The sequence below is a fragment of the Bemisia tabaci genome, chromosome 2, assembly GCF_918797505.1.
Source record: "Bemisia tabaci chromosome 2, PGI_BMITA_v3".
Lineage (NCBI taxonomy): Eukaryota > Metazoa > Arthropoda > Insecta > Hemiptera > Aleyrodidae > Bemisia > Bemisia tabaci.
In genome coordinates, this window is record NC_092794.1 from 12,924,261 (window position 1) to 12,952,142 (window position 27,882).

Here is a 27,882-nt window from a genome sequence, read left to right on the forward strand (position 1 = left end):
TATATTGTGGTGTTTGTAATTCGTGTCCTGTCTCATGATCAACAGGTTTATGCCGCGTTGCGTAATTTCTTTTAAAACATTCCCCTTCCATGCGCTGAGGAGACTGAATTATTGAGCGCTTCGGCAACGCTTAATGGGTTCAAGTGCTCATGAGTCACCATTTGTAAACACTGAAATCTCTTGGTGGAGCTCACACGGGGACCACAGTGCGGCGAGCCGTGAGTAAGGCGGGTGGGGCAGGGCGCGACGGGTACGCTGACATCATCGGGGACCAGTAACGATCCAGCTCCTGGGTCACGTGACCGCGGCCGGAATGAATCGGGTCTTCTCGCGCTGGCAGCTGAAACGGGTACCCGCGCCGAGCGAGTCTACAGTGTTTAGTCGTGCATCTTACTCTGCGAGTGTACTACGCGTGTGCCGTGGGTTATTTTGTGTTTGTGAAGTTCCCTAAAATCAGTAAAGCTGGCTCCCATAATGGCTAACAACCGGGCAACCAAGTCTGGATTCGCCGCCGAAGCTCAAAGAAAAGTAAGGACTGCCTTTTCGGTTCCGTTCAGAGTTCCCGTCGTCATCGCTGATGCTGAACTTTGTCGAATATCATTGGGTAAGGTCGGAAAATGCGTTCCTTCGTTGCAGCGTTATCAAATCTACGATTATATTTTATTTTTACTTAAATTCTACTTTATTTAGACAGGAAAACTGACCAAAATTTTTTTTTAATATTTCCTGCGAATATTCTTGAAATGTGATGGAAATTCACACTAAAGTGTCAAGAATTATAAATGTCGGTCAGTTTTCTTAAAAAAATAAAATGAAACATGAACGGCGATTTGCAACGTTGCTATCGGAGGTATATGCGCATCTTTCGCCTTTAGCCATCAATGTTTGAGCTCGAAAACCACCTATCTCGCTTTGCGAGGATGCAGACTTGCTGTCTTACTTTAGTTCTTGGTCAGACAAAGAATCGACTTAATTTCATTGAAATTTCCGTGACTTTCTATTTTTTTTATTGAGGAATATTCTATGAAAAGTTCAAAAAACGAAGGTGTCTTCTTGAAACATAAATAACGAATGGAAATTGTGAAACATCGCAAACAGAGATACGTGTTTTTCGAGTTTAAATATGTGTCGGTATACAAAAGTGTTCAATATGGAGAGTGCTGATTGCAGAAGTCAATTGATTTAATCGAATAATGACTTTTTTGCGCAATGACATGTTGTTCAAAACTGTTAACTCTCGAGGCTAGAGAAAGCCCTCTCAAAACTTGAAAGAGCGGGCTTCATTTAACATTTTGGCAACATTCATGGGCCAAAATGATATGATGAGATAGTATAGTGTGTGCGAAATCTCCAAAAACTACCCCCCCCCCCCACTCCGTGAGATGATTCCTCTCATTCCCTCTTAAAAAAGAGTGGCACACTTTAAAATATCCTTTTTTACCATGTCCATACAAATGTTGCTCAAATGAGACAAAAACTGTGACTTCATTTTTAAAAATTTGAGGGTTGGAGCCCTCGAAGTAGGAGGCTGTTGCGAAAAAACTGTTATACCTAAAAAAATAAAAAATAAAAAAATGCGCGCTTGCTTCATTCAATTCATCCAATTTATGATAAGAACTCGCGCAGGATACACTCATCTACATTTGAGGGGCTTGGAGGACAAGGTGCGTAAGTGCAGTTTGTGCTATTTCGAGTAATATGTGTTTGAAGTCTGAAATAATATGGATCCTCGTGGCGGAAAAAAGTTCAAAATGACTTATTGATGCTTAAAAATTGGAATTTGAGACCTAATTTTTCACAAAATATGCATCAGGGCTAGTTTTATTTGAAGTCATCAATATCTCAATTTTTTCAGAAACTGCATTGATGCGCCTTGTCCTCCAAGCCCCTCATATGAAAATGATTCGATGACAGTTTTACCGATCTATTTCCTCGAGAACCCTTCTACCCTTTCTTATCAACAACTCTCCCATTTAGTAGAACAACTCTTTTCCCCTTATAGCTGGGAATCCTAGTGTCTTTTACGAAACACAACTGTATTCCGCGGTTGCAAAATTGACCCAGGTAACTAATGTATCCGGGAATACCTACGGATGCGCATTTCTGGGCAGAATGTCGCTGATTTTTGCGTGTAATCAAAGAAATACCATTAACAATTTCTGTTAGAAACGCCTGACAGTTTCTTCGTAAAAATTTAATTTTGAGTAGTGATTTTACAACGTTGAAATGCAATTGTGTCTTTCGTCTTGGAAACTAAAAAGTGTCGGAATCTGCGCATAGGCAATCGCAAATGAGAATTAGCTGTGACTCGAAAGAAATCTTGTAAACAAGATACTCATATCCCTGGGTCGTTCTAAAGAAAACTGCATATTAGGAATTTCCTCACGCACTACTGATAAACTCCAAGATGAGGTAAATACTTTGTACGGTCCTCTTCCCCCGTGTTACAGGCACGGTAATTAATTATCAGTCGAACAATAAATTAACTCGTTTTCTTCCAGTTCGGTCACGACGGTTATGACTGTAATGACCCTTATCTCTTTTTTTGGAATGAGTGGCTCAAGGCACGCGTGTGGTGCCAAGCTTCTCCGATTTAAAATCACTATCGCGTCATTTTTTTAATTATTTAATATAATACGTTTCTCTTATTTCTTAAACATGCATATTGATACATTGATACGAAACACCTTCATTTCACGTAGTAGCATTCCTTATTTCCTTCTCTTGGCTCTAAAAATCAAGCTCCTGAACAACGTAATAAACAAAGATATTTGACTAACATTTAAAGATGATATCTGTGCAAGGTATGCTCTCAGTTTTGTTCTGTTTTGTGGCATACATAAACAAAAGGTATTTTTTTTTTTTTTTTTTTTTTTTTTTTTTCCGAAGTGATTTTTCACATTGTTCATGCTCTAATTTTTTTAAGTTTCTTAGAATCCATATCCAGAGATGAAACCTTATTTTGCCAAGAAATGCCCACTTTTCAATACTTACTTAACTTGTTGCGCTCGTGGGTTAAAGAGTTTGAAGAAAACAGGAAGTCCCCCTCATCGACTATCCGTATCGATTTTCACGGCCTGATAAAGGCTGTAAATTTATCAAAATGAGACATTTTCGAATCGAGCTTTCATTAGGTAATAGGTGTTAGTTTTTTTTCCCTCGTATACCGGCTTAGATACCGGCGTATAAATTATTTGAAAGCCCGAACTGTTCTTTCTGCACTGTTCCGGTGGATCCTCTTTAGTGCTATACATCCTTGCAAAACCGTAATTATACGCGAAAGCCTATGAAACCGCAAAAATCCGCGACCCAAGTAGCAATGATCGCGATAAGCTGCGACTTGATCGGAGAATGTATCGCGATTGTATCGACTTCGATTTATCGCAATATTATCAAATAAAAAATTGCGATAAATGGCGATTTCATCCCATAAACTTTCAATAAAATCGCGATTTTATCGACGGCGTTTTATCGCAATATTATCGAACAAAAAATTTGATAATTTGAAATAAAATTTCGATTTTATCGAACGCGAAAGTGCAATATTATCGAACAAAAAATTTTGATAATTTGAAATAAAATTTCGATTTTATCGAACGCGAATATCTAGAGATAAAATTGCTACAAGATCAAGGATGATCGCTCAGATCTTGATGATCCTAGCGATTTCATCGCCAAAAAATCGTAAAAAAAATCGCAACTTCATCCTAAAATATCGCGAATTTTCCGTTGAATACTTCGGAACTATTCTTCCTACTCTTTTCCGGTCTATCCTCTCCGGTGCAACATACTTGCAAAATCGTAATATGGTCCGCAGAGAACCGCAATGAGGCGTATTGGGTGCAAAAAGGACATTTCTTGGTCGCGGTATTTTAGAATCTCCAGTGGTAATTCTTATTTTAGAGAGAAAACCATTGGGTCAATTTTCTGAAATTTTACATATTCAGCACTGTAAAATCATAAAGAATTCTCAGTAAAAGTTACAACAAGTTACATACATTTGCTTCAATTATAATGGGTGAAACGTTAGCTGAGATTTGAGACACTGTTATCGAGAAATGCCCTTTTTGCACCCAGCGCTTCAATTATACGCGAGTATGCCCATGAAACCGCAAACATCCGCGATCAGCCTCGGACTCCGTACTGCCGTGCTAAAGAAGAACGCCGTATGAGCCATTAGGCGTTGTCACATTTCCTTCGACAAATCACGAATATTTAGGAATATTTAAGAATATTTCTCTTCGAATTCTTCAGAGGATTTTGTCCGTCACTTAACCTGAAATGTCTGAGAATTTCAATGGAATATATGCATAAGTTTCCTCAAAAATACATGGTTTATCTGGGGAAATTTGGCAACTCTCGAATGTTCATACGGCGTTCTTCCTCAGCACGGCAGCGTAAGAATCCACAGGCACCCGAGGAATGTAAGGAAATTTTCCTCTATCTCGTTGAACGAAACGCACACATTCCCGAGAAAATTAGTGTGTCCACACTGGAAAAAAACACATTGTATCTTGAGTCCAGACTCTTAAAAACATCAACAAGAAAAAGTACTCTTGATTCAATCAGAATCTAGCTTTAATCAAGAACCAAGCCTCTTAATTCAAGCTGGTTTCGTTTTGATTCAAGCAAAAATCCAATTGAATCGAGAGTATTTTTTCTTGTCAATGTTTTCAAGAGTCTGGACTCTAGATCCAATTTTTTTTTTCCAGTGCAGAAGTTGGCAATGTCGAAATTTCCACATGTAGTTTTTCCAATGCAAGGCACTGTCGAGTGGTCATTTTCGGAGGCTCGCTTGACCAAGAAGCGCACTGAAAAAAAATTCTCGGCGTTTTTACCAAGGTCCGTTGGTACCTTTACCATCTCACTTTTTTTACCAATTATTGGTAATTTTACCAAGACAGACTGGTAAGCTTACCTAAAAACCGGTATTTTTACTGTTTTTTCAGGTAAAAATACCACTTTTATTGGTAATCAATTCCCGGTAACTTTGCCATTTTATCTCGGTAATTCTACCACAGTCGATAAAAAATATTGGCGTTTTTACCGGGGTCCAGTAAAATTACCGAGAAAGCCAATAATTTTCGGTAAAATTACCAATTCCATAAATGGTAATTTTACCAAGAAAAAACTGGGATCAAATGGGACCCTGAATTCTTGGTAATTTAACCCTTTTCTTAGTAAATACACCGATATTTTTTTTTCAGTGCGACGCTTTTTATCCGTGTCGAAGCCCGGGCGGCGACCGCGCCTTGACCGAGGGCACGGACAGGCTCAGAGCAATGGCACGAAGAGGACTCACGCTCGCCCACACTCTCACACCCATACACCAGTGGCGTGACGTGTTCTGCGATACATCGATTCATCTCCCATTCAAACCAATGGAAAAGGATCGATAGAACGTGTGTCGATAACGAGCACCTCAATGATCGATTCTTTACCATCGCTGCGAATAGGGACATCTCGATAATCGATCATTCACGCCTCGCCATGTCCACCAAATTAAGTGGGGGCCTCTAGCTCTGGGCTGCAGGAATCTCCATCACCCAGGACTTTTATAATAAACGTCGGGTGACCGAACCACTCTGCCTTACAGAGTTTATAAACATTCGAATGTTGCCAAATTTCTTCTTAGAAAATATTTTATTTTGAAGGAAGTTGGGAATATTCTTCCGTGAAATGTTCAGATCTTTTGGATCAAATTACGAACAAAATCCGGTGAAAAATTGGAGGAGAAATATTCACAAATGTTCCTAAAAGTTTGTGATTTGTCGGGGGAAACATGGCAAAGCCTGATGGCTCATACGGTATTTTTACTTTGCAAGGCAGCACTCGAAGCGGTTTTGAACCTGAGTGGAGTCTACCAGCGCCGCTGTCTTACCAGAATAAAAAACAGAACCTCCAGCTTTGGAGTTCTGAGGAAGATCACCAAAGAGTTTCCTTCATTTTTCGTATAATTGTTAATTCCCTTTAAAAAAAACTTAGGGTAATCGTTATGCATCGTTAGTCTCGGTGTGAGAAATGCGGGTCTTCTGGATCCGTCTCACAGTGGATCGAGTCAATAGGAGAATTCGGACATAATGTGGGAACTTTAAACGCTTATAACTCCGTTTATACAAAACTTTGAAGTTCTAAAAGTGGTTTCATTGGTTTCCTCGTGAAATTGTCTTCAATAAGCACTCCTGAAAATTTCAAATGCGACGAAACAAACATAAAAATCTGCCGTTTTAGTCAAAAATTTCATGTCCGACCTTTCTACTTAACTCGATCCACTGTGCGTCTTGACCCTATCCGAGCCCTTACTTAATAGCCTCCGGGAAAGGTCAAATCCAAAGGAGAGAAGGAGGAAGAAGAAAAATACAAAGATAGAGGAAGAAGCAAAATACGAAGAAGGAGGAAGAAGAAAAATGGAAAAAAGGAAAAGAGGAGTTGAATGAAAAGACGAAGAGTAAGAACGTCTTCTTCTGCCTCTCCTATTCCTCCCCTTCTTGCTTCTTTTCTTCCTTCGCCTCTTCTTCTATCTTCTTCTGCGACTTTCTCCTCTAATTCCTTTTCTTCCTTATCGTCGTCGTCGTCTTTGTCTGTCGTCCTCCTGTTTCTTACTTTTCTTTCCCTCTTCCTCCTTCTTTTTTCCCCTATTTTCTCCTCCCTCTTATTCCTCTTATTCTTCTTCTCAATATTTTCCTTCTTGGCCTTCGCATTCTTATCTGCTCCTTTTTCTTCCGATGCCTGATGCATTCTCGTCGGGCATACATTATGATTCCTAAGACTCTAGTCTGTCAGACTAAGATGAAACATTTGACAGTCTTTTCCAATCCTCCAAGGAGTATAAATAAAAAAAGAAAATTGAACAGAAATACCAAAGACTAAAGTATGGGGGAAAATTTGAAGGAAAAGAAAAATTTTTAAGTAGACTACATAGAAGGGAACATAGTCCAAATATATGTTTCAAAATGTTAGACCGGACTCTCCCAAAGTTCCTTCATTTCGATTGTTATGCAATTTGATCTCCGGGAGGTTAAAATAGTTGCTCGAGGTGAAATCTAATTTCCGATGTTCGACACCTACAAATGGGACCTCAAGACCACGATTAATTCACAGTACCCTGGTAAAAATTGGCGAAAGGAGCTGCGTTTCAAAATACCATAGGAGTTCTTATAGCCAACCGAAGAAGGCGATAGAAAATCATATAGCTGGCTGTAGAAAGTGGAAAAAAATCATACGACCAGGCTACACGAAGCGATAAAAAATTATACAGCCGGGCTATAGTTCCTATCTTCCTATCCCACTTTATCGCCTGGGAGTTGCTTTTTCGCCATCGGCTATAAAAGGCTATAAGAAATTGTGTAGAAATTTGTGTGCTTTGTAAATCCTAAGTTTGTACGGAGTCACCTCAATATTTACAAAACGTACATTATATTTTCCTTTACTACATATTTTTTTCATCAATTAAAATGAGAATAATCCATACAGTGTGTGCAAACATTTCAAAGTCATGAGTTGAAAACGCTGACTCCACGAGATTAAATATTAGAGCCTAACACAAAGCGGAGCGGCGGCGCACTGGCGCCTACAAACCTAACAGGGATACTTCACGCATTGCGCAATGCGTGAAGTATCCCTGTTAGGTTTGTAGGCGCCAATGCGCGTCTCGCGCGGGCTGCCCGCCCGCCGCGCCGCGCCGCGCCGCAGCGTACTACGGTAAAGAAGCAACTATTTCCCACCAGAGGTATTGCACAGTATCATTCAAAATTGAAGGCGCTCCGACATATTAGGAATGGCAGGTATCCTACAAAAGTACGGAGCTTTCCTCGCAAAATAAATCAAGATACTACGGTCCAAAAAGAGAGCGGTGGTCCAAAAACTCACTAAGTCCTATCATCCGTAATTAGTAACGTTTAGCATACACTTTATCGCCAGCCTATTGCTTAATCGCCATCGGCCATAAAAGACTATAAGAAATTGTGTTGCCGGCCATAGAAGCTATTGGAAATCTTACAGCTGGCTGTAGGTCTATGGTATTTTGGAACACAGATTCTACTGCCAATTTTTACCAGGGCCTTCCTTTCGATGGTTATGCAATTTGATCTCCGGGAGGTTAAAATAGTCGCTCGAGATGAAAGCTAATTTCCGATGTTTGACACCTACAAATGGGACCTCAAGACCACGATTAATTTGCAGTAGGTTCTTTTTTCGGATCCCGTTTCATGGCAACATCAATCCTACCTCCAGTTGACTCATTGACTCCAATCTCTGAAGGCATTTATTACTGAGGGGCTTTATACCACAGGAATAAAAGTTGGAGTTTTGTGTTGATTTTATCCTGGCCAAGCCAGCCAATCAAATTAATGCTTCTCAATGTAAATCAACCAAGTTGGTGCATTACAGCAACTGTGATCGATGGTGCGGTGGTAGATGAACAGATTACTTGATTGCAACGGTTCGAACTTCCCGCTGTTATTCTATTCTTTTGCGGGAAACAAATGAATGCAATTAAGAGGCTTAGAGGACAAGGTGCAGAATTGCAGTTTTCGCCATTTCGAGGAATACGTGTTAAGTCTCGAAATTAAGTGGATCCTATGGCGGGAAGAAAGTTCAAACTGACTTTTTAATGCTTAAAAATTGGAAATTGGGAGCGCATTTTTCACCGAATATGCATCTATGAAAACCAGTTTCACTTGAAAACATTAATACCTCGAGGTTTTCAAGAACTGCACTTATGCACCTCGTCCCCCAAGCCTATCAATCGTTAGAAATGAAAGAGAGAGTCCTCTATGTATCGTATATGACGAGGAAATTCAACAAAAATTCCAAGAGTTGCTCTGTGCATTGTCTCTCCTCTGCGGGCTGATTATTGAAATTGATAGACAAATCGATAGACAAAGAAGACATCGGGAATATGTAGCGATCCTGTTGGTTGAGATAGGTGGTTCTTACAGACTAAGGGAGAAAATGATGGACTAACTAAAGGGTCTCTCGTCGGTTTCCGTTAGTTAGTCCATTACCTACCTCTTTTGTACGTTGCGATCACCTGATTCCACCGATAAGATCCTTCCACATCCCTTTTGTCTTCTTTGTCTGTAGTTTTGTCTATCAATTTCAATCATAGGCTAGCTGATCTGTTAAAACTGCAACGTCGCAAACGAAACGACGTATTACATCAATGTATGAAGACCACAATTTTATTGGAAATAGTTAATGATGCCAACTTGATTTCCACTCGAGAGAACAGTTAATGCTTCTTACATTAAGTAAGGACGCTTCATTTTCAGCAAAGTGTTACGCTCCTATCGCTTCCAGTCGGGTGTGTGGGTACGTGCTTCTCCTTCCTCCCCCTCCCCCTTCCCCCTCCTTCCCCCTCGCCCCCTTCCCAATGGATACCGCTATATCTAGCCATAGGACGATTGCTGAGGATGGACAGATATGAAAGGATGGAGTTTGAGCCGTGAATAACAAAGCTTATCTGGTGCGCAAGTGCTCATTGTTAGTGCTCAGGCGTCAAAGCAAACTTCCTCTCTCCATGCGAATCGTGCAGAAGATGTCTGCCTTGTCAAGGAAAAACGCCGTACGTTCCGTGGAAAGTTGCCAACTTTTTTTGATAAAATATAATTTATCCTCAATTATTTTAAAAAGCACCAGACTAGGTCAACGGTTAAAATAAAATTTAAAAACTCACTAGTCAGAGAAAATTCGAAACTATCCAACGGGTCGAAACGCGCGTCGGATAGTTTCGAATTTTCTCTGACTAGTGAGTTTTAAAATTTTATTTTATAATTTATCCGTCTAACTTGCGAATTGTCTCTGTCGAAATTTTCAGAGATTGTTCGCGATTTTATCCAGTGTATCCGGAAAATCCAAGGAATACAATTCAGGATTTTCTTCGAAAATGAACGTATTTTATCGGAGAAAACCAAGGAACATTCGAAAGGCCATTGTTTTTCCTTGGCGAGTCAGATTTCCTTTCCCCTTAGTATTACTAGTAACATTGGCTACTTTGATTTTGGAGTGGGTGTGTACTAGTGTGTAGTAGTTGTATACCGTCTCGCATTACTCGTCAAAGAACAAGTAATACCTCGTCGTACAGACGTGATTACACGTAAGTGCCCCTGCAATTTCAGGATTATGCACTTTGATCTGTAGGAGAGTCGAATTTACTTTATCAAACTTTCAGTGCAAACTTCATACATTTTTTATCAAACTTTACTCATTCAATACCTTCTCGCAGGAACCGCTTAATTTCAAACAATACAAAAAAATTGTTTCTGTTTCAGATTAACAGCAAATACAGCGAGGAACTCGCTCAAGAATGTTTAGAATGGATCAAATTAGTGACCGATGAAAATATTGATGTCGCCGGAGACATGGACAACTTTTATGAAATATTAAAGGACGGCACATTGCTCTGCAGGTAAAGACCCTGTGCATATACAGATATATGATTGTCCATCAAAAAACGGACCTTATTCTCGGTGAGAAAAATTTGGGACCCGAAGTTAAAATGATGTGGGTGTCGCGCAATTGGAGTGGCGTGCTTTGCGATATATCGATTAATCTGTCATTTAAACCTATGGAAAAGGATCGATAAACATAGGGTGTTTACGACGAACACCTTAATAATCGATCTTTTACTATAACTCCAATTGGGATACATCAATAATCGATCATTGACGATACTCGCGCATCCGAAAACTTGGGGTCCAGCTCCCGAAGTTCGGGTCAAACATCTGAAGTACTTCGGCATTACACCGAGGTGCTTCAGCATGTGTGACCTGCACCCTTCAGTACATACCGAAGCACCCAAATGGGTCAGTTGCGCTGGTCACAGGATCGTGTTTTGAAGCTTTATTCTAGCAAATCAACTAAAAATAATAAGATCCATCCAAACAGCAACTTTCTACGTTGAATATTAACCGGGATATCGCGCCTTGAAAAACTCGGTTGATGACGTCATTCACCGCGGTAGTACATAACTACATACCATGTTATGCACTACCGCGGTGGATGACGTTAAAAAACCCGACTTTTCAAAGGACGATATCTCGGTTAATATTTAATGTAAAAAGTTGCTGTTGGGGCAGATCTATTTATTTTTAGCCAGTCTACAAGACTCAAGCATCCAAACACGATTCTGTTACCAGCGCAACTGGCCCATTGTTTGTGGCACACTCTGTACCATGGTATATTAATTTAACTTTAAGTTTATGTCGACTAAGGTCCTTTTTAAGTAAGCAACGGGCTGATTGTTGAAATTTATAGACAAGAGCGATAGACAAAGAAGACATAAGGAGTATGGAACATTCCTGTTGGTTGAAATGGCGAATGGGTGGCTCTTATGGACGAAGGGTAAATAGGTAAATTAGGGTAATGGTAATAACTATATAGGGTCTCTCGTGGGTTACCGTTAGTTAGTCTATTACCTACCTCCTTTCTTCATTGAACCCACCCGCTTCCACCAATAGGATCCCTCCGTACCCCTTTTGTCCGCTTTGTCTATGGCTCTGTCTACCAATTTCAACAATCAGCCCACAGTAGAGCTTTCTATACCTGTAGAAACACCTCAAAATCGCTCATAGGCTGGCTCTATTTTCGAAAATTTCCGAGGAAGGTCTCTCAGGTTCTCTATAGAGCCCAGTAAATACCTTCAAATTCGCTTTTCAAGGTTTCTTTGCCCTCTCCAGACCCTTTTTGATGAAGCGCCTTTCTACCCACCCCACAAAAAATTTCTAGTCCCACTCATGGCTGGATTAGGGTGGATGCTATATTCCATCTCACTCATATGTTTTTCACCCTCCCTATCTCATCCTCCCCAATTTTCTCTTCTCTACCTCTTCCTCCTATACTACACCGAGCACACCTGCTTCACCATATTTCAAGCTTTCCTGATCATTCATCATTATTATCCTTCCTCTTAAATAAAAAGTTTTTAAAAAAACGTTTTATTTACGCGAAAACTTATGCGGTAATTAGCTCCCTCATTTTATATCATCCTTCCTCTTTATTGGTCTTCTTTCTCTGCTTCTCTTATTTCATCCCAATTTTAAAAACTAAAGTAATTTTGGAGCTGAACTATTCTCTTCGTGGCACTGTTTTTGCGAAAGTAACGTGAGATAAACCGTTTTCGCTGCATTCGTTTAGTCCGAAATTCCGTTGGATTGACGAAATTCCGCTTCGAGAGGGATAGGTAGGTACGTGAGACGTGACTGCATGACAGGCAGGCTTTCAGGCAGACTATTCGCACAATATTTGATAAGCAGACGTGACGAATTTCGCGGTGACCTCGACCAGTATTCGACTCAAGTCATTGTTTGAGAAGGAGGTGGTGATGTCATCTTCGCTGGAAGTCGCTGCTTTGCCCTTCTCTTCATAAGCTACGGCTCAACAGGCGGCGCGCGAAACGAATTTAACCAAGCGACCAGGCGCAAAAATAAGTTTTAAGCTGCCCGTTCGCTCGTACCTTTACGGGGAGAGCATGGTCATTGGAGGATCCCCTTCTGATTGGCTCAGCTATCCAGGGTTGACACAGAATTTAGAGAATGAAATTCCCTGACGTTTCCCTGATTTCCCTGTCAAATTTTCGTAAAATTTCCTGAGAGGTGCGGAAATTAGTTATCCTGAGAATATGGATGAAGACATAATTTGAAACAGTTTCCAGGCAAAATGTGTTGTTTGAGCCGTCAAACCCATTCTAGAAAGGAAATAAAGGTAACTAGCCAATTTTTCCCTAAAATTTCCCTATTTTCCCGGTATTCCCTGACTGCCCTGGTAAAAATTGGCGGTAGAATCTGTGTTCCAAAATACCATAGACCTACATCCGGCTGTAAGATTTCCAATAGCTTCTATAGCCGGCAACAAAATTTCTTATAGCCTTTTATAGCCGATGGCGATTAAGCAACAGCCTGGCGGTAAAGTGTATGCTAAACGTTACTAATTACGGATGCTAGGACTTGGTGAGTTTTTGGACTACCGCTCTCTTTTTGGGCCGTGGTATCTTGATTTATTTTGCGAGGGAAGCTCCGTACTTTCGAAGGATAAATGTCATTCCGAATATTTTGGAGCGCCTCCAATTTCGTATGATACTGTGCAATACCTCTAGTGTGAAATAGTTGCATCAAGCGCCGTGGTACGCTGCGGCGCGGCGGGCGGGCAGCCAGCGCGAAACGCGCATTGGCGCCTACAAACCTAACGTGGATACTTCACGCATTGCGCAATGCGTGAAGTATCCCTGTTAGGTTTGTAGGCGCCAGTGCGCCGCCGCTCCGCTTTGTGTTAGGCTCTAATATTTGATCTCGTGGAGTCAGCGTTTTTCAACTCATGACTTTGAAATGTTTGCACACTATGTATGGATTATTCTCATTTTAATTGATAAAAAAAAATATGTAGTAAATGAAAATATAAAGCGCGTTTTGTAAATATTAAGGTGATTCCGTACAAACTAAAGGATTTACAAAGCACACGAATTTCTACACAATTTCTCATAGCCTTTTATAGCCGATGGCGAAAAAGCAACAGCCAGGCGATAAAGGGTAAAGCTCGGCGACAGGAACTATAGCCCGGCTGTATAATTTTTTATCGCTTCGTGTAGCCCGGCCGTATGATTTTTAAACTTTCTACAGCCAGCTATATGATTTTCTTTCGCCTTCTTCAGTCGGCTATAAGAACTCCTATGGTATTTTGAAACGCAGCTCCTATCGCCAATTTTTACCAGGGTGTGGCTATCTTAGGCTTTATGGAGCTCTCAGAATACATAAAAAAAAGATACGGGGACTTATATTTCTAAAAGAATCATAGCATCAAGCATGTAGGTTCATCAAAAACTTTAGCGAGATTTTGCCTCAACATTTCAAAAATATTCTTTACAAATTTTGTTGTGCCATCTCATAGGGTGAGACTGCGCGTGACGTCCAAGAGCCGTGGAGCCGTCCCCTAGTTTCAATAAGTCGATCAATGAACTCTAAAAACATATTTCGTCTTGAAATGCGGCGTCCTTGTAAAGTTTTATTTTCGGAAAGAGTAAAAAAATTATGTATGATTTTCTTAAACTTTTTTTTTATTATTCCTTACCCTTTTACGATTATTTCGCGAAAATGTGGAGCCATAAGTTTTGTTAATTTTTCTTTAAAAAAAAATGAAATATAAACATGAATTTTGAAACGCTGTCGTTAAATTACTTGTATTCAGAATTTAGCCATCATTTTCATATACAAGACAGTTGTTATTTATCAAGGCTGACTGTCTTATCTAGAATCGATTATTCTCAACGAATTTAATTAAGTAACGGAAGAACAAAATTGCTCACTACCAAGAATCACAACCGACAGAAACTATGTACGATCTATAAAAACTGAGTAACAGAGTCATGTAATGCATCAATCCCTGTATCCCGGAGTTCGTCATGGCGTCTGCCGCTGGTTTTCTGAAAAACCATTTGCTAATTCGGTGTAGTTCGGTACCTACCTAACAATCAACTATTAGTGATCGAAGTTTACGAGTTCGACATGGAAATTCTATGACCGAGTCATTGGCGCGTTAAGCGGCTACGGTTATTATTTTTATGAGGGAAACAACAAGGCTGGAACAAAGGTTTTTGGTTAATAAAAAAACCCGGTTGTCAAATCTTGCAAATCGCTAAAATTGTACTTATTGTTAGTCCTTTCTGAAAATGTAGGTAACGGATTTTGCGACAAACAGAAAATGGCGTGATAATTTTCCAATTTTTTGAAATTTTATCTCAATAATTTTTTTAAGAACAGCTCTAAAAAGAACATTCGTTCAAACTGAAAGTCATTAGAAGCTTTTTAACCCATTTTAAACCGCTGTGTTCTACGTGTGTGGTCAGTTATAACTGGACGTACCTATTTATGCTAAAAGGAAGTATGTGCATAGACTTTGCGTGGAACATAGATCCTTTTAGCATTAACACGTCCAACTGTCCGTCAGAATTGATCAACTTTTCCGAAATAGTTGCCCTGCAGGGGCTGATCGTTGAAATTGGTAGACAAAGCTACAGACAAAGAAGACAGAAGGGATACGGAAGGATCCTATCGGTGGAAGTTGGTGGTTGCAATGGACAAAGGCGGTAGGCAATAGACTACCTGACGGCAACCCACGAGAGACCTTAATGGTTGGTCCATCATTTAACCCCATAGTCCATAAGAAGCACCCATTCACCATTTCAACCAATAGGATCGCTCCATACTCCCTATGTCTTCTTTGTCCATAGCTTCGTCTATCAAGTCGAACAATCAGCAACAGGCCCCGATCAAAGGTAGCGCATGAGGAGTGGGAGGCGTCAACACATTAAGAGAGAGGCGTAAAAATGAGAGGACAGAAGAAAGTTGAGGAAAGAAGGAGGGATAAGGTAAAGAGCAAATAAAAGTTTCAGCACCGAGGAGCGTGAATAGAAAGCTATTCAAAAATGTCATCCTGCATGCTTTGACCGAACGAATGAAATAAAAGATGCTAGATTTAATTGATAGATATCGGTCTCTGGAATCTCTCCTTCAATTTTTCCGCATAGGCAACCAGCATATCGAAGAGCACGAATTATCATTCAAAAGACACACCTCTCAATTGCTCCATCAACCTCGATTGAACCGATAAAGGATGCTGCTAACCAAATCGAAGGCAATGCTCACCTGAGCTTCGCCTTCAGTTTCGCTAGATAGGCAATAAAAAGATACCGGGAAGCACGCGAATAGTAAGAAATCTATAGTATCGCATCTATTCAAAAAACATACGTTGATCTCGCTTAAACAATCGACCATGCGTTAACATATTGACAGATATCGTACATTTACGGTTCGCCTTCAATTTCGCCGCATAGGCAACAAACATACCGGGGAGCTCGAATAGTTGCCTATTCCAAAAATACACACTTATACTGCTCCTTGAGCTGGTAGTCGCACAGTGGATCGAGTCAATTGGAGAGGTCGGACATAAAATATTCGTCGCACCCGTCGTAAAACGAGTGCTTCATTTCGCGATAAGGTGCGATTTGATCGGAGAATGTATTGCGATTTTTTCGATGTCGATTTATTGCAGTATTATTGGATAAAAAATAGCAATGAATTACGATTTCATCACATGCATAAATTTGCAATAAAATCGCGATCTTATCGACGTCAATTTATCGCAATATTACTGCAAAAAATCGTGATGAATTCAGACAAAATTTCGATTTTATCGAACGCGATTTCATAAATATAAAATAGCGACACGATAATCGCCCGGGTGTTAATAATCCTATTGATTTTATCGCCCAAAAATCGTAAAAAAATCGCAACTCATGCAATTCCAAAATATCGTGAATTTTCCTTCGGAAAATGCTACTCGGATACGGCGTTCTTCCTATGCTGCCGTCCTAAGGTAACACGACGTATGGGCCTTCAGGCGTTGCCAAATGCCCCTCGACAAATCACTAGTTTTCAAGAGAATTTGTGAATATTTTTCTTCCACCATCTCAGATCATTTTGTTTGTAATTTGATGTAAAAAGTCTGAAAATTGGGAGGAAAAATATTGATAATTTTTCTTAAAAAAAACGTGCATTTCATCAGAGGAAATTTGGCAATCCTCGGCTGATTATACGGCGTTTTTCCTTAGCACGGCAGTATTACAGCGGTAGAGTGGCTAGCAGATTTAATCGGGACACTATGAATTTTGTCCCTCGAGGAACTCCTCAGAGAGCAGCACAGAGAATACCCCATGACGTAACGTATGCGTGTCATCCTATCTGCAGCTCTCAATTTTCACGGTGCTTAGCACCGCCTAAGGTTGAATTACAGGCTTATTTATGCGTTGTCAAATGGGTCAGTCCTGTTGGTCACTACTTGGTGTTGGAACGTTGTCAGTTATGACGTCACTTACAGGATTCCCGAATCGAATCCGATCCAAACGATAATAATTACAAAGCCTACTACTTCACTGTCGTCTATACAGGATGATCCCGCACCAACAGCACCAGGCATCACCCCTGTACCTTTTGAGCAACTTGAGATGGGCGTTTGAGTTTTCTGGTGTGCCCCTTGACCAAAATAAATGACCTCCGGGTCCCCAAAATTTTAGGAGGGTTATTATGAAGATGAGCAAAAACCTTCGGTAAGGGTCATAGGGTTGGTCCAGGGCGTTTGGATCACCCTGTATTAGAATAAAATGACACACATCACTTTTCAGGGGCACAGTTCTCAATGCGTCTACAAGTAAATCGGTCGATATTAAAACCTAGCATGTCATAAACAGTGAAGAGTGAGTTTTTGCGTATTTTCGTCGACAAAATTTCATCGTTAGGTATAGTGCAAGAACTACGCAAAAACAGCGAAAATTGGGCATGTCTATAAAAACAAAAATCCTTCTTTTATGTCATTTCTCGTAAATGTTTAAATTTTAGGACTTCTTCTTTTTTTCCAAAAAACCCCGAAAGTCGTCACACAGTATTACGCCTGGTATTAGTTTGCAAAATTTTACCGAACACTTCGATATAATTCAAGAAGTGAATATCGTAAAACGGAAGACAAAAAGGTTTGCAATATCTATTACTCTGAACGTATTCCCGGGCAGGATAATCTGAACGTTTTTTGGTCAACTTTGGTGCACGAGAATGTGACAAATTTTTAGCGAGATGACCTTTAAGGATTTTTACAAACAAAACATAAAATCCAGAAACGTTGATCCATCGGCTATCGAATCTCTCTCTTAATAGCTCATTCAAATTAGGCCGCACTTAAAAATTTTTGCTTTTCAAACTTTTTCGCCAGTGCGCAACGTTTCTCAATGTCTTTATGGAAAATTCATTAGTACACGGTGTACATCCATGCAGCGTTCTTTTGAAGTCGAAGAATTCGATGTTCATGTTCTATCGCGAAATCGTGCCAGAAATTATTGGTGCGACCTCGAAGAATGGGTGCTTGAAGGTAAAAATCGGTATGACTGGAGATTGCGAAACGTAAACAAACTTTGCGAGCAGTGTTGTCTTCGTTGCATGCTGAGCCGAATGAATGCGCGTAGATAAACGTGTCTACGCTCAGCGTGATCCATAGAATTGAACAAAACGCGGCTCTACGGGGTGCACCAGAGTTCTAAGTCCCTCTAGCTCCTGCGTGAAAGACTGATTGTAAGCAAGCATTTGCAAGCGCAATTATTGTAAAATTGTTTTAAAATTTACTAAATTATCATACGACATGCATTGATACGGTTTCAGAACATTTTGTCAACGATTTTTTGTCCGCGCACCTTTTTTGTTCAGTAGTTTACGCCCACACGTAAAATAAGCAACAGTAACTTGGTCCAAGCGTTATATTTTAGTCGGTATGTAAAATTATATTGACAATATGGAAATGAGAAATTGAGAGAGAAGGAGGTGTTGTTATGGTTGCTCATTTTCTAAATGAAATGTTATTACTTTCTCCTTTTGAAACATCTTTTTAAACTGTCATTGGTGAATATTTGGTTTTATTTCTATCCTTAAAATATTGAATGTACAGTATACCTTATATGTGTAGGTGCTTTTTTTATTTTTTTCTTTACGAAATTTTCACTTCATTTTGAAAACATTTTTATTTTTAAAACGTGAAAAATATTTGTAAAACCTTTTCCAAGCGACATTAATCTCAATGAGCCGCAGTTGTGCCGACAGAAACTGCGAAAATGAATAAAAGAGGAAAAAAAACCAAGAAACACGCAATCTTTAGTTTTAACCCATTTATACATTGATCTTCTAGAGTCATATGCATCAAATTTTGAGCGTTTCGTTGCGCGTGCACCTCGCTGCAGCACAATAAAAGCACAAAATGTAAAAGAAAAAATTAAAGTGCTTTGGAAATCATTAAATTTGACACGGAACCACCAATATTTAAAAAACACACATTATATTATTATTCTCCTTTGATAAATTGATACATGTTTTTCCCCCATCAATTTAAATGAGAATAATCAATGCAGAGTGTGCCAACATTTCAAAATCATGAGTTAAAAAACGTTGACTATGCGAGTACAAATATTAAAGCCGAACAGAGCGGAGCGGCGTGCTGCCAGCGCGAGAGGCTCACTGGCGCCTACAAACCTAAGTGGATACTTCACGCATTGCACAATGCTTGAAGTATCCACTTAGGTTTGTAGGCGCCAATGCGCGTTTCGAGCTGGCCGCCCGCCCGCCGTGCGGCGGCGGCGCCTGGAGCAACTATTTCACAACAGAGGTGTTGCACATTATACGAAATTTTATTATACGAAATTGAACGTATTAAGAACGCCAGGCATCCTTTACAAGTACAGATCTTTCCTCGCAAAATAAATCAACACTGCCGTGCTGAAGAAGAACGCCGTATGAAAGTGCAAGAGTTGCCAAGTTTCCTCGAATAAAACATGTATTTTTGAAGAAAGTCATGCGTATTTTTTCTTAAAATTTTCCGATATTTTAGATTAAACTGGGAACAAAATTGCCTGAAAAATTGGAAGAAAAGTATTCTGAATTTTCCTAGTAAATTCGTTGGTTATTAAAGAAAATATGGCAACAACTGAAGGCTCATACGGCGTTTTTCCTTGGCACGGCAGAACACATCTTGTATACAAGTTTACACTGAATGTTTTTACTTTTAAAAGGGCCATGTAAGTATGTAATCAATGTAAATCTTCTCTTTACTAAATGATCCTTTGCTCAACAGATTGGTCAACGCACTGCAGCCAGGTTCAGTTAAGAAGATAAATGAGAGCACAATGGCCTTCAAATGCATGGAGAATATTAACAACTTCTTGAAAACTGCTACTGAGATGGGCGTCCCAGCTCAGGAGACATTCCAAACCGTTGACCTGTGGGAACGGCAAAATCTTAACTCAGTTGTGACCTGTCTCCAATCTCTCGGCAGAAAGGTGAGTCCCTGCGAAAATTCTCTATTGACGTATGAGGGGCGCACTTATGTCTATCGGCTTTGTTGGTGGAAAACGAGACATGCTAAAGAAATGCGCACATCGAGCGTCGATTTATCGCGCATGTCGATCGATCTTTGATCCATCGATAAGATTGCAGTTCCATGTGGATTCACGTGGAAATGACCCGATTTCCATGTGATTTCATGGAAATCGTCTGACTTCCATGTCCTTCGACATGGAAATCATAACGTTTCCATGAAACTCACATGGAAACCAAGTCATTTCCATCAAGCCGTCATGGAAATGAAAACATTTCCTTGTGAGCTCGACATGGAAATCATAACGTTTCCATGCAACTCACACGGAAACCAAGTCATTTCCATCAAGTCTTCATGGAAATGAAAATATTTCCTTGTGAGCTCGACATGGAACTCATAACACTTCCATGCAACTCACACGGAAACCAAGTCATTTCCATCAAGCCTTCATGGAATTAAAAATCCCCTTCTCAGTTCGGCATGGAAATAAAAATTGCGGATTTAAACATGAATTTCGCGGCTTTAAAATCTTTCAATTTTTGGGCAATTCTAAACTGGACATACGCTCCGACATGCGCAACATGCGAAAATTACACATCGGAGCGTGAGTGTCGCGTTTGAAGCATAACTACGATGTTGAAGGCGCTCCGCAAGGTGCGCGCCAAGGAATTATACTCGGTATACGGTTCAAACCAGAGATGCAAGATTTTATATGTAACTTCATAAAATGAAATTTCGTGAATTCCAATCATTTTTGAAAACTTCTGTGCTATGGGCTCATTATGACATGAAAAGGAAAAATCTTAAGTTTTGGAAGGGGGGGGGGGAGATGAAGGGAAAAAGGAAAAAACCGAAAGAAGAGCTATACGATCATTGTTGCGGGTTGCATTAGCAGTCAAATTTTTTCTTCTCAGGCGTATGTTTAGAAAGGAGGTGAAGAAGATCCCCATATCAGGGTGATCGAAAAAAGTCTCAATTTTGGTCATCACTTAAGTACTTTTTCATCAGAAGGTAGTGTTTAGCATGTTATGTTTTTATCTTCAGTTATTAAATCTTCTAAATTTTTTTGTAAAGAATTTGAAAAGAATTGCTGGAACCAATTTTTTTTAATGATATGATTTCGATCTCAGCCCCTGAAAATCAAGTACCTGAAATTTTATGAAGCTCAATAATTAAAGAAATGTGCCAAAATGTATGATGGATAAAAGCTTAGTGTGTACTTACATCTACACTCAAGTGAAAGCAATAATAAGCACAATAATTTTAAAAAGTACATGGTGTACTCAAAGCTCCTTGATGAAAATTAGGGCCACCCTTTCAGACATACTTTGTGGGCAGGCCATCTATGACGGCCATGGGAACTTGTTTGACGGGTATATGTCAGTATGTAATTGATATCAGCGCATAGACCTTCTTGGACTTGTAGGATTTTCTATATCATAGCAGCGTAGTTTTTCAAAGTTCGCATGTTAGCAGTTCTAAACACACATGTATCTTCCACTAGGCATGTGTAAAGAGAATCTTTCAGCTAAATATGCATCATGCAAAGTAATAATGGATGACATCTGTCATGCAGACATACTCAATAAAATAGAAAATGAACAAACAACACTCACCAACTTGTTCAAATCTGTAATCCACTGGGTCAGAAAAATCCACTTGAAGACAATAAATCCAAATTTCCGATTAGAACTGGTGCAGGTACGAAGGAACTTTTGAAAACACGATGAGTGCATTGTAAAAATATCTAAAGCACTCTTTAACGTAAGAGAAAAATTAGCACCATGATTTAATAGCTGATCAATACAGAACACCACTCTCAGAAAAGCACTGACACAACACGATTCTTCAGTTTAGTTTTAGAGGAGAAAGCATTTTTCAAAAGATGCGACATCATAGATCCACAGCTTAAATAATTTCACAATTTACTCCGATCATTGATGATATTAAGGTAGCCATCGATTCTCTACCCGACGTTCCTTCCACACATGACAGGAAACATCTACAGGCATAGAGCAAATGGCACTAAGCAGCAATGTACATCTGATAAGGCAAGCTCCTGGAAGTGTCGATCTGCAAAAATACAAAGCGGGAGACAGATCATCAAATTGATCTACCTATCGTTAATGGCCGTCCTTGGAGACAGACAATAAACTACGTAACAATATATCAACCACCTTTTGATAACAGAACGAATTTAAAATGAGAGCAAGACCCTTCCTTATGGAGGGAGGGCCAAGAAACATTTAAAAACGGAACATTTTACTAATTACAGGTCTGAGCCACTGAATAAAATACATTCCACCAGTCAATAAAATTTTAAATTTTGAATGTTGATGGATAACCTGATTGCCAGTATACATCGAGTTGAAACATCTGATACTTAGAGCGGTTCATTTTTGTATAAGCTCTTGAGGTATTTTAAAATTATACGACTTTTAGGTACATGCACAAACTGATGATTTGACTGTGGGTACCTTGAAGGGATAAAATTAGGGCAACATCCGCAGCACTGCAGATGTGCGATTGGTAAAATGTCTAAGGATGATGCGTTTTTAGTTCTCGCTAATGCATTAGCCACCCAATTCATGAGTGAGGCAGAGGATAAGCAGTGTGGATGCCTTGCTTTAAGTCAGTATTAAATTGACGGGTGAATGAGCTCTCGTACCTCAGTAGGTAACAGTCGGCAAGCTATTTGGGCGCTCAATTTATAACTTGAATATTTGGAATCGATAAATGCCATCAGGCTGAATTGAAGTAAGGAAAGGTGTGAAAGTGAAAAATTATTCATTAAATTACTTACTTGAACTACTTGAAGTGATGTGAGAGATAAATATAACCTAACTTTTGTGAAGAAGATGTTCCTAGTTCCTGGAATAATCGTTCCTTGCCGATACTTCCAGGGTTGTATTTATTATCAAAATAATTATCAGGCAAATGTTTTCAAAAGGATTAAAATACAAAAACTGGCTCTCTTAAATCAATATAGCGGCTGATTTTCACTCATTTTCATACGCAACCTCGATAAAAAGGCAAAAGGCGGAACCGCGGAATGGTCCCTCGTCCAACTGTTCGATGTCCAAGTCGGACTCGGAACTCCGGAGTCCGGACCATTGTTCAATTCAATCCACCCAGCCAGCCAAGCCATGCCATGCCGTTAATTTGAAAATGAAAACTTAATTTGATCTACTTTTCATGATTCTTAACGAAGAATCGATTGTATTATCGGTGTCTACTTGACTATACTCAGTTTCATCGAACACAGGTAAATTATCTCTCTTTCACCTCTTGACGACGGACAAGCCTAAGTATGAGCCTGTCACCTTGTACTTACATTACACATTATTTGTCATGTCAAGCTATACTGATCAAGTAACTCGAGTTTAATTTTCTTTGCCGATTTACGATTCAGTCGATATTTTCTAACGAGCGAGGTAATCGTGAATTCTATTCTCTTGGTTTGCGAATGCATTTACTACCATGTGCTATTCCTAACCGTGGTTACGAAGTTGATCGAAGAGTCTACGTCTAATAAATCTATCCACTCCTTCCGTGGGAAGGGAGATAATCTTTCATCCATTTAGCATTGAAGGGAAAGACCAGAATCAAGATGGTGGATGTTCTGTTGCACTCTCTAAGTGCAAATCTTATTATCCGCGGACTTTATCACAAGTCGAAACTTCCCAACTCTTGCAGGCGAGTGCTATAGATAGTCTGTTGAAACATCCTCATACTGCCTGCATTTTCCTTGTGTCTTCAAAAGAATCAAGGACAATTAAAGTTTTGTTGCACCCATTTCCTCTCTTGTACTACATTTGACCGGTGTCTAATTTTAAAGTACCTATCTGAAACTACTTACGAAAGCTTCTATAAGAATGAACCGCTCTACGTATCAGATGTTTCAACTCAATGTATACTGGCAATCAGGTTATCCATCAACATTCAAAATTTAAAATTTTATTGACTGGTGGAATGTATTTTATTCAGTGGCTCAGACCTGTAAGTAGTAAAATGTTCCGTTTTTAAATGTTTCTTGGCCCTCCCTCCATAAGGAAGGGTCTTGCTCTCATTTTAAATTCGTTCTGTTATCAAAAGGTGGTTGATATATTGTTACGTAGTTTATTGTCTGTCTCCAAGGACGGCCATTAACGATAGGTAGATCAATTTGATGATCTGTCTCCCGCTTTGTATTTTTGCAGATCGACACTTCCAGGAGCTTGCCTTATCAGATGTACATTGCTGCTTAGTGCCATTTGCTCTATGCCTGTAGATGTTTCCTGTCATGTGTGGAAGGAACGTCGGGTAGAGAATCGATGGCTACCTTAATATCATCAATGATCGGAGTAAATTGTGAAATTATTTAAGCTGTGGATCTATGATGTCGCATCTTTTGAAAAATGCTTTCTCCTCTAAAACTAAACTGAAGAATCGTGTTGTGTCAGTGCTTTTCTGAGAGTGGTGTTCTGTATTGATCAGCTATTAAATCATGGTGCTAATTTTTCTCTTACGTTAAAGAGTGCTTTAGATATTTTTACAATGCACTCATCGTGTTTTCAAAAGTTCCTTCGTACCTGCACCAGTTCTAATCGGAAATTTGGATTTATTGTCTTCAAGTGGATTTTTCTGACCCAGTGGATTACAGATTTGAACAAGTTGGTGAGTGTTGTTTGTTCATTTTCTATTTTACTGAGCATGTCTGCATGGTCCAAATATCATGTGCTCCCATTGGGACGCTTGTCTCCTTTGTCTTGATTCTAAGATTTATTTAATTTCCATGAGCAATTTGGATGGTACTGAAACCATCTTGTGATCATTTTTATGCAAATGGTTTTGTTTCCATGAAAAATTGTCACGGAAATGATTTCGTTTCCATGACAAATTTTCACGGAAATGATTTCGTTTCCATGAAAAATTTTCATGGAAATAAGCCACATGGAAATCAGCCACACGGAAATCAGCCACATGGAAATATTTCCTGTTCCATTTTTCCGTGTCATTTTTTCATGGAAATCAACTTCATGGAAATCATCCACACGGAACATTTTTAGCGTGGAATAGATCAGGAACTGTTGTTTTTCATTTCATGTGATACTTAGATATTTTAAGATTTGGACTCAGACATGTTTCATCTTCTAACCAGTATGCTGGGCTGGGCTTGACACCCTTATACTGCCGTGCTAAGCAAGAACGCCGTAAATCCATCAATATTTACCCTCGTTTTTTGGAACTTAACACTTCATATCATAAAAAATGTCTTACCCATGCACCTCAAATTTTCAAATTAAGTTCTTGATAGGATTTGCGACAGAATTCCGTGAAAATATTGTCCCAAGGTACACAAGTTTTTCTGCTTTGATACGTTGTTTCCAAAAAATGTAAAATGGCGTTTACGGCGTTTTTGCGTTGCACGGCAGTATACTAAAAGGTCCTATAACCGTCCCTCTTTTTTCTAAAGCTGCCTCAGTGGCGTGCTCTCTTGGAAACGTCGTAAATCATCCGCTGTTTACAATGCGTATTCATTTTTGTCATAAAGCGCCTAAGTCGCTTCAAGTTTATGTTTCATACGTTCTGATTCAAAATTAAACGTAAGTAGGTGACGCGTTTATGACAAAAAGAGCAATACCGACAGTTGCATTTCAAACAGCACGTAAGTGATGCATTTGTTTTGAAAATCGCGTGAGTGATACGCAAGTTGTTAAGATCACGTACGTCATTCTTTCTTCGCATTTTTAATTCTTAAAAATCCCTTACATTTTCTGGATGGAATTTCGTCATTAAAATAGGTGTCATCAATGTCATTATGCCTCATTTTAATATTAGAAAGCATACCTGAGGTCACGCCACAAAACCGCAGATCTCGAATGGGATGTTTAAAAATTTCCAGTCCTATATTATCGAATATTTTTACGAAGAGTTTTCGGGAAATGTTCTTGAAAGAGCAAAGAAAAAAGAGACAAAATTAAAACTAACATGTTACCATGAAAAACTACCCTTCAAAATCGTAAAAAATGACAGGAAAGCTGCACCCATGCGGATCGATGGTATACCTATAATGCCTATACCTATATTGTGACTTCATAGTCTGACAATCGATAAGTTGGAAGCGCACAGCTACTTTGCCGTCTATGCATATTATTAGGTATCTGTGATTAGCAAAAATAATTGACATGGTCGAGATGAGTTCAAGCCGATGACCTATTAAAATAATCAATTATTTAAGTATGCCTTATCTATCACAGTATGAAGCTTATTTCAAACGTTGGATAAAATGATGAGTTATCATTTTGTATAAATAATATTACCAGAGAGACTTTCAAAACAGAAAATGGATACAAAGGGGAAGGGGGGTGTTGCAAAGGTCTTAAGTAAGCCACCCCCTCAAATAAAGATATTATTTTTCGATTAATAAGTCTTTTCAGCTACTTTTCGAACTTTCTTGTTATTTCTGAAAATTTAGGGAGGGTCAAGCAGGTCTTATTTACATAATTCATCGAGAGGTTAAGAGGTTGTCCTAGAGGTGCCTTACAAGAAGAAAGGGGGGTCACATACTCAGCCAAAATGCCTCTGTGCTTTATGAGCAGCCCCGAATCAAGACATATGGTTAAGCAGTTTTACTATTGATACCTATCTGTGAGGGTATTAGGAGACAGCGCACCTCAGTTTACAATTTCGGAAATCTTCTGTCACATCGTATTGTAATGAAAAAAACCGTTTCCAATTATTGAGCATAGCATTTTTTTCCCAATCAAAAATTAGCCTCTGGTGTCTACAAAAATGTAAGCCACAATCGCTGTAACTAGAGATGAACCACAATGGATAGACTTCTTTGATTTTAGAGAGAATTAAAAATCTTCGAAATTGGTAAAAAAAAAAATCTGCATTGAGGCAAATCAAAACAAGGGCTTCTCTTCTAGTTTTACCGGCAACTTAGTCGCTAAGGTTTAGCTCAATATTTGTGGGTATGGCTTCTATGATATTCTACAGCTACACTCCACACTTCAATTAAATTGGATTGATTCGATCAAACAGAACTTAGTGCTTAGTAATGATTGTGCGTTGCTTTTTTCAGGGCCATCAATTCGGAAAACCAAGTATTGGACCAAAGGAAGCTGATAAGAATGTCAGGAATTTCTCTGAAGAACAATTGAAGGCTGGCCAAGGAATCATTAGCTTGCAGTACGGTAGCAACAAAGGAGCTAATCAAAGTGGAATCAATTTTGGAAATACCAGACATATGTAAATTCTTCCAACGCTCTTGTTCACTGCATTTAATTACCCGCTGATTCAAAAACTTAACTAAAATGTTCGTTCAAATTTTTCGATGATTCATCACATCAAAATCAATATCTTTTGATGTTCTCCAAGTACTTCAGCTTTAGATTTAAAGTCTAGTATGATTTAAATTCCCTTCTAAAAGAAAACTACTTGCAGCATGAAATTATGTAGTCCGAGTTTCGTGCTTTGAAATAAAAAATCTGCAAGAACGTACTTACAGTACCTAATTGAAAAAAAGGGAAGGAAAAGGGTGACAGAATTTTTTTTCAAAAACAGAAAAATCATGAAAGAGAAAAAATCTAATTGGGATATAGATTAAAAAAGTTAAAAAGAAAATTAACTGACACATTTATTCAAAGGAGGTCCATCTACTTAGGAAATCCTTTGCTGATAGACTTCCTTTACGTACATGTATCCAAATAAAAATTACAATATTTGGGTACTTGTCTTTTGAAGTTAGATTTAAAGAGGAATTTGCCAAACAAATCCATTTTCACGGTAAGCCAATCTTTTGGAGTAATTCTATACCATTTTTGTTGTTGTTGTTATTACCTATTTTACTTGACCAAAAGTGAACTCTATGATTATTAATTTATTTATTTACTTATTTATTAAAGTATGATATTCTTATCGTGCTTATAATTCCTAGATCAAATTTTTATCTTTTGAAAATAAATGAGCACCTATTATTTGATGATTAGCATTCTTCTT

General features: G+C 39.0%; 1 protein-coding gene across 1 annotated transcript; it reads left to right on the plus strand.

Annotated features, from left to right (window-relative positions):
• The first annotated feature begins 321 nt into the window (after positions 1-321).
• Chd64 (transgelin calponin-3) lies at positions 322-27,874 on the plus strand. The gene is made up of 4 exons (XM_019046509.2): positions 322-528; positions 10,272-10,408; positions 19,654-19,858; positions 26,966-27,874. The coding sequence occupies exons 1-4, from the start codon at positions 475-477 to the stop codon at positions 27,134-27,136; spliced, it is 567 nt and encodes a 188-aa protein (XP_018902054.1). The 5' UTR covers positions 322-474; the 3' UTR covers positions 27,137-27,874.
• Positions 27,875-27,882: the final 8 nt, after the last annotated feature.

What these genes read in the sequence shown, in the direction of transcription:
- Chd64 (XM_019046509.2), top strand. Translation starts at nt 475, where the DNA reads ATGGCTAACAACCGGGCAACCAAGTCTGGATTCGCCGCCGAAGCTCAA. An exon ending in CCGCCGAAGCTCAAAGAAAA is followed by an intron (nt 529 to 10,271) that starts GTAAGGACTGCC and finishes TTTCTGTTTCAG; the next exon opens with ATTAACAGCAAATACAGCGA. An exon ending in TCCAATCTCTCGGCAGAAAG is followed by an intron (nt 19,859 to 26,965) that starts GTGAGTCCCTGC and finishes TGCTTTTTTCAG; the next exon opens with GGCCATCAATTCGGAAAACC.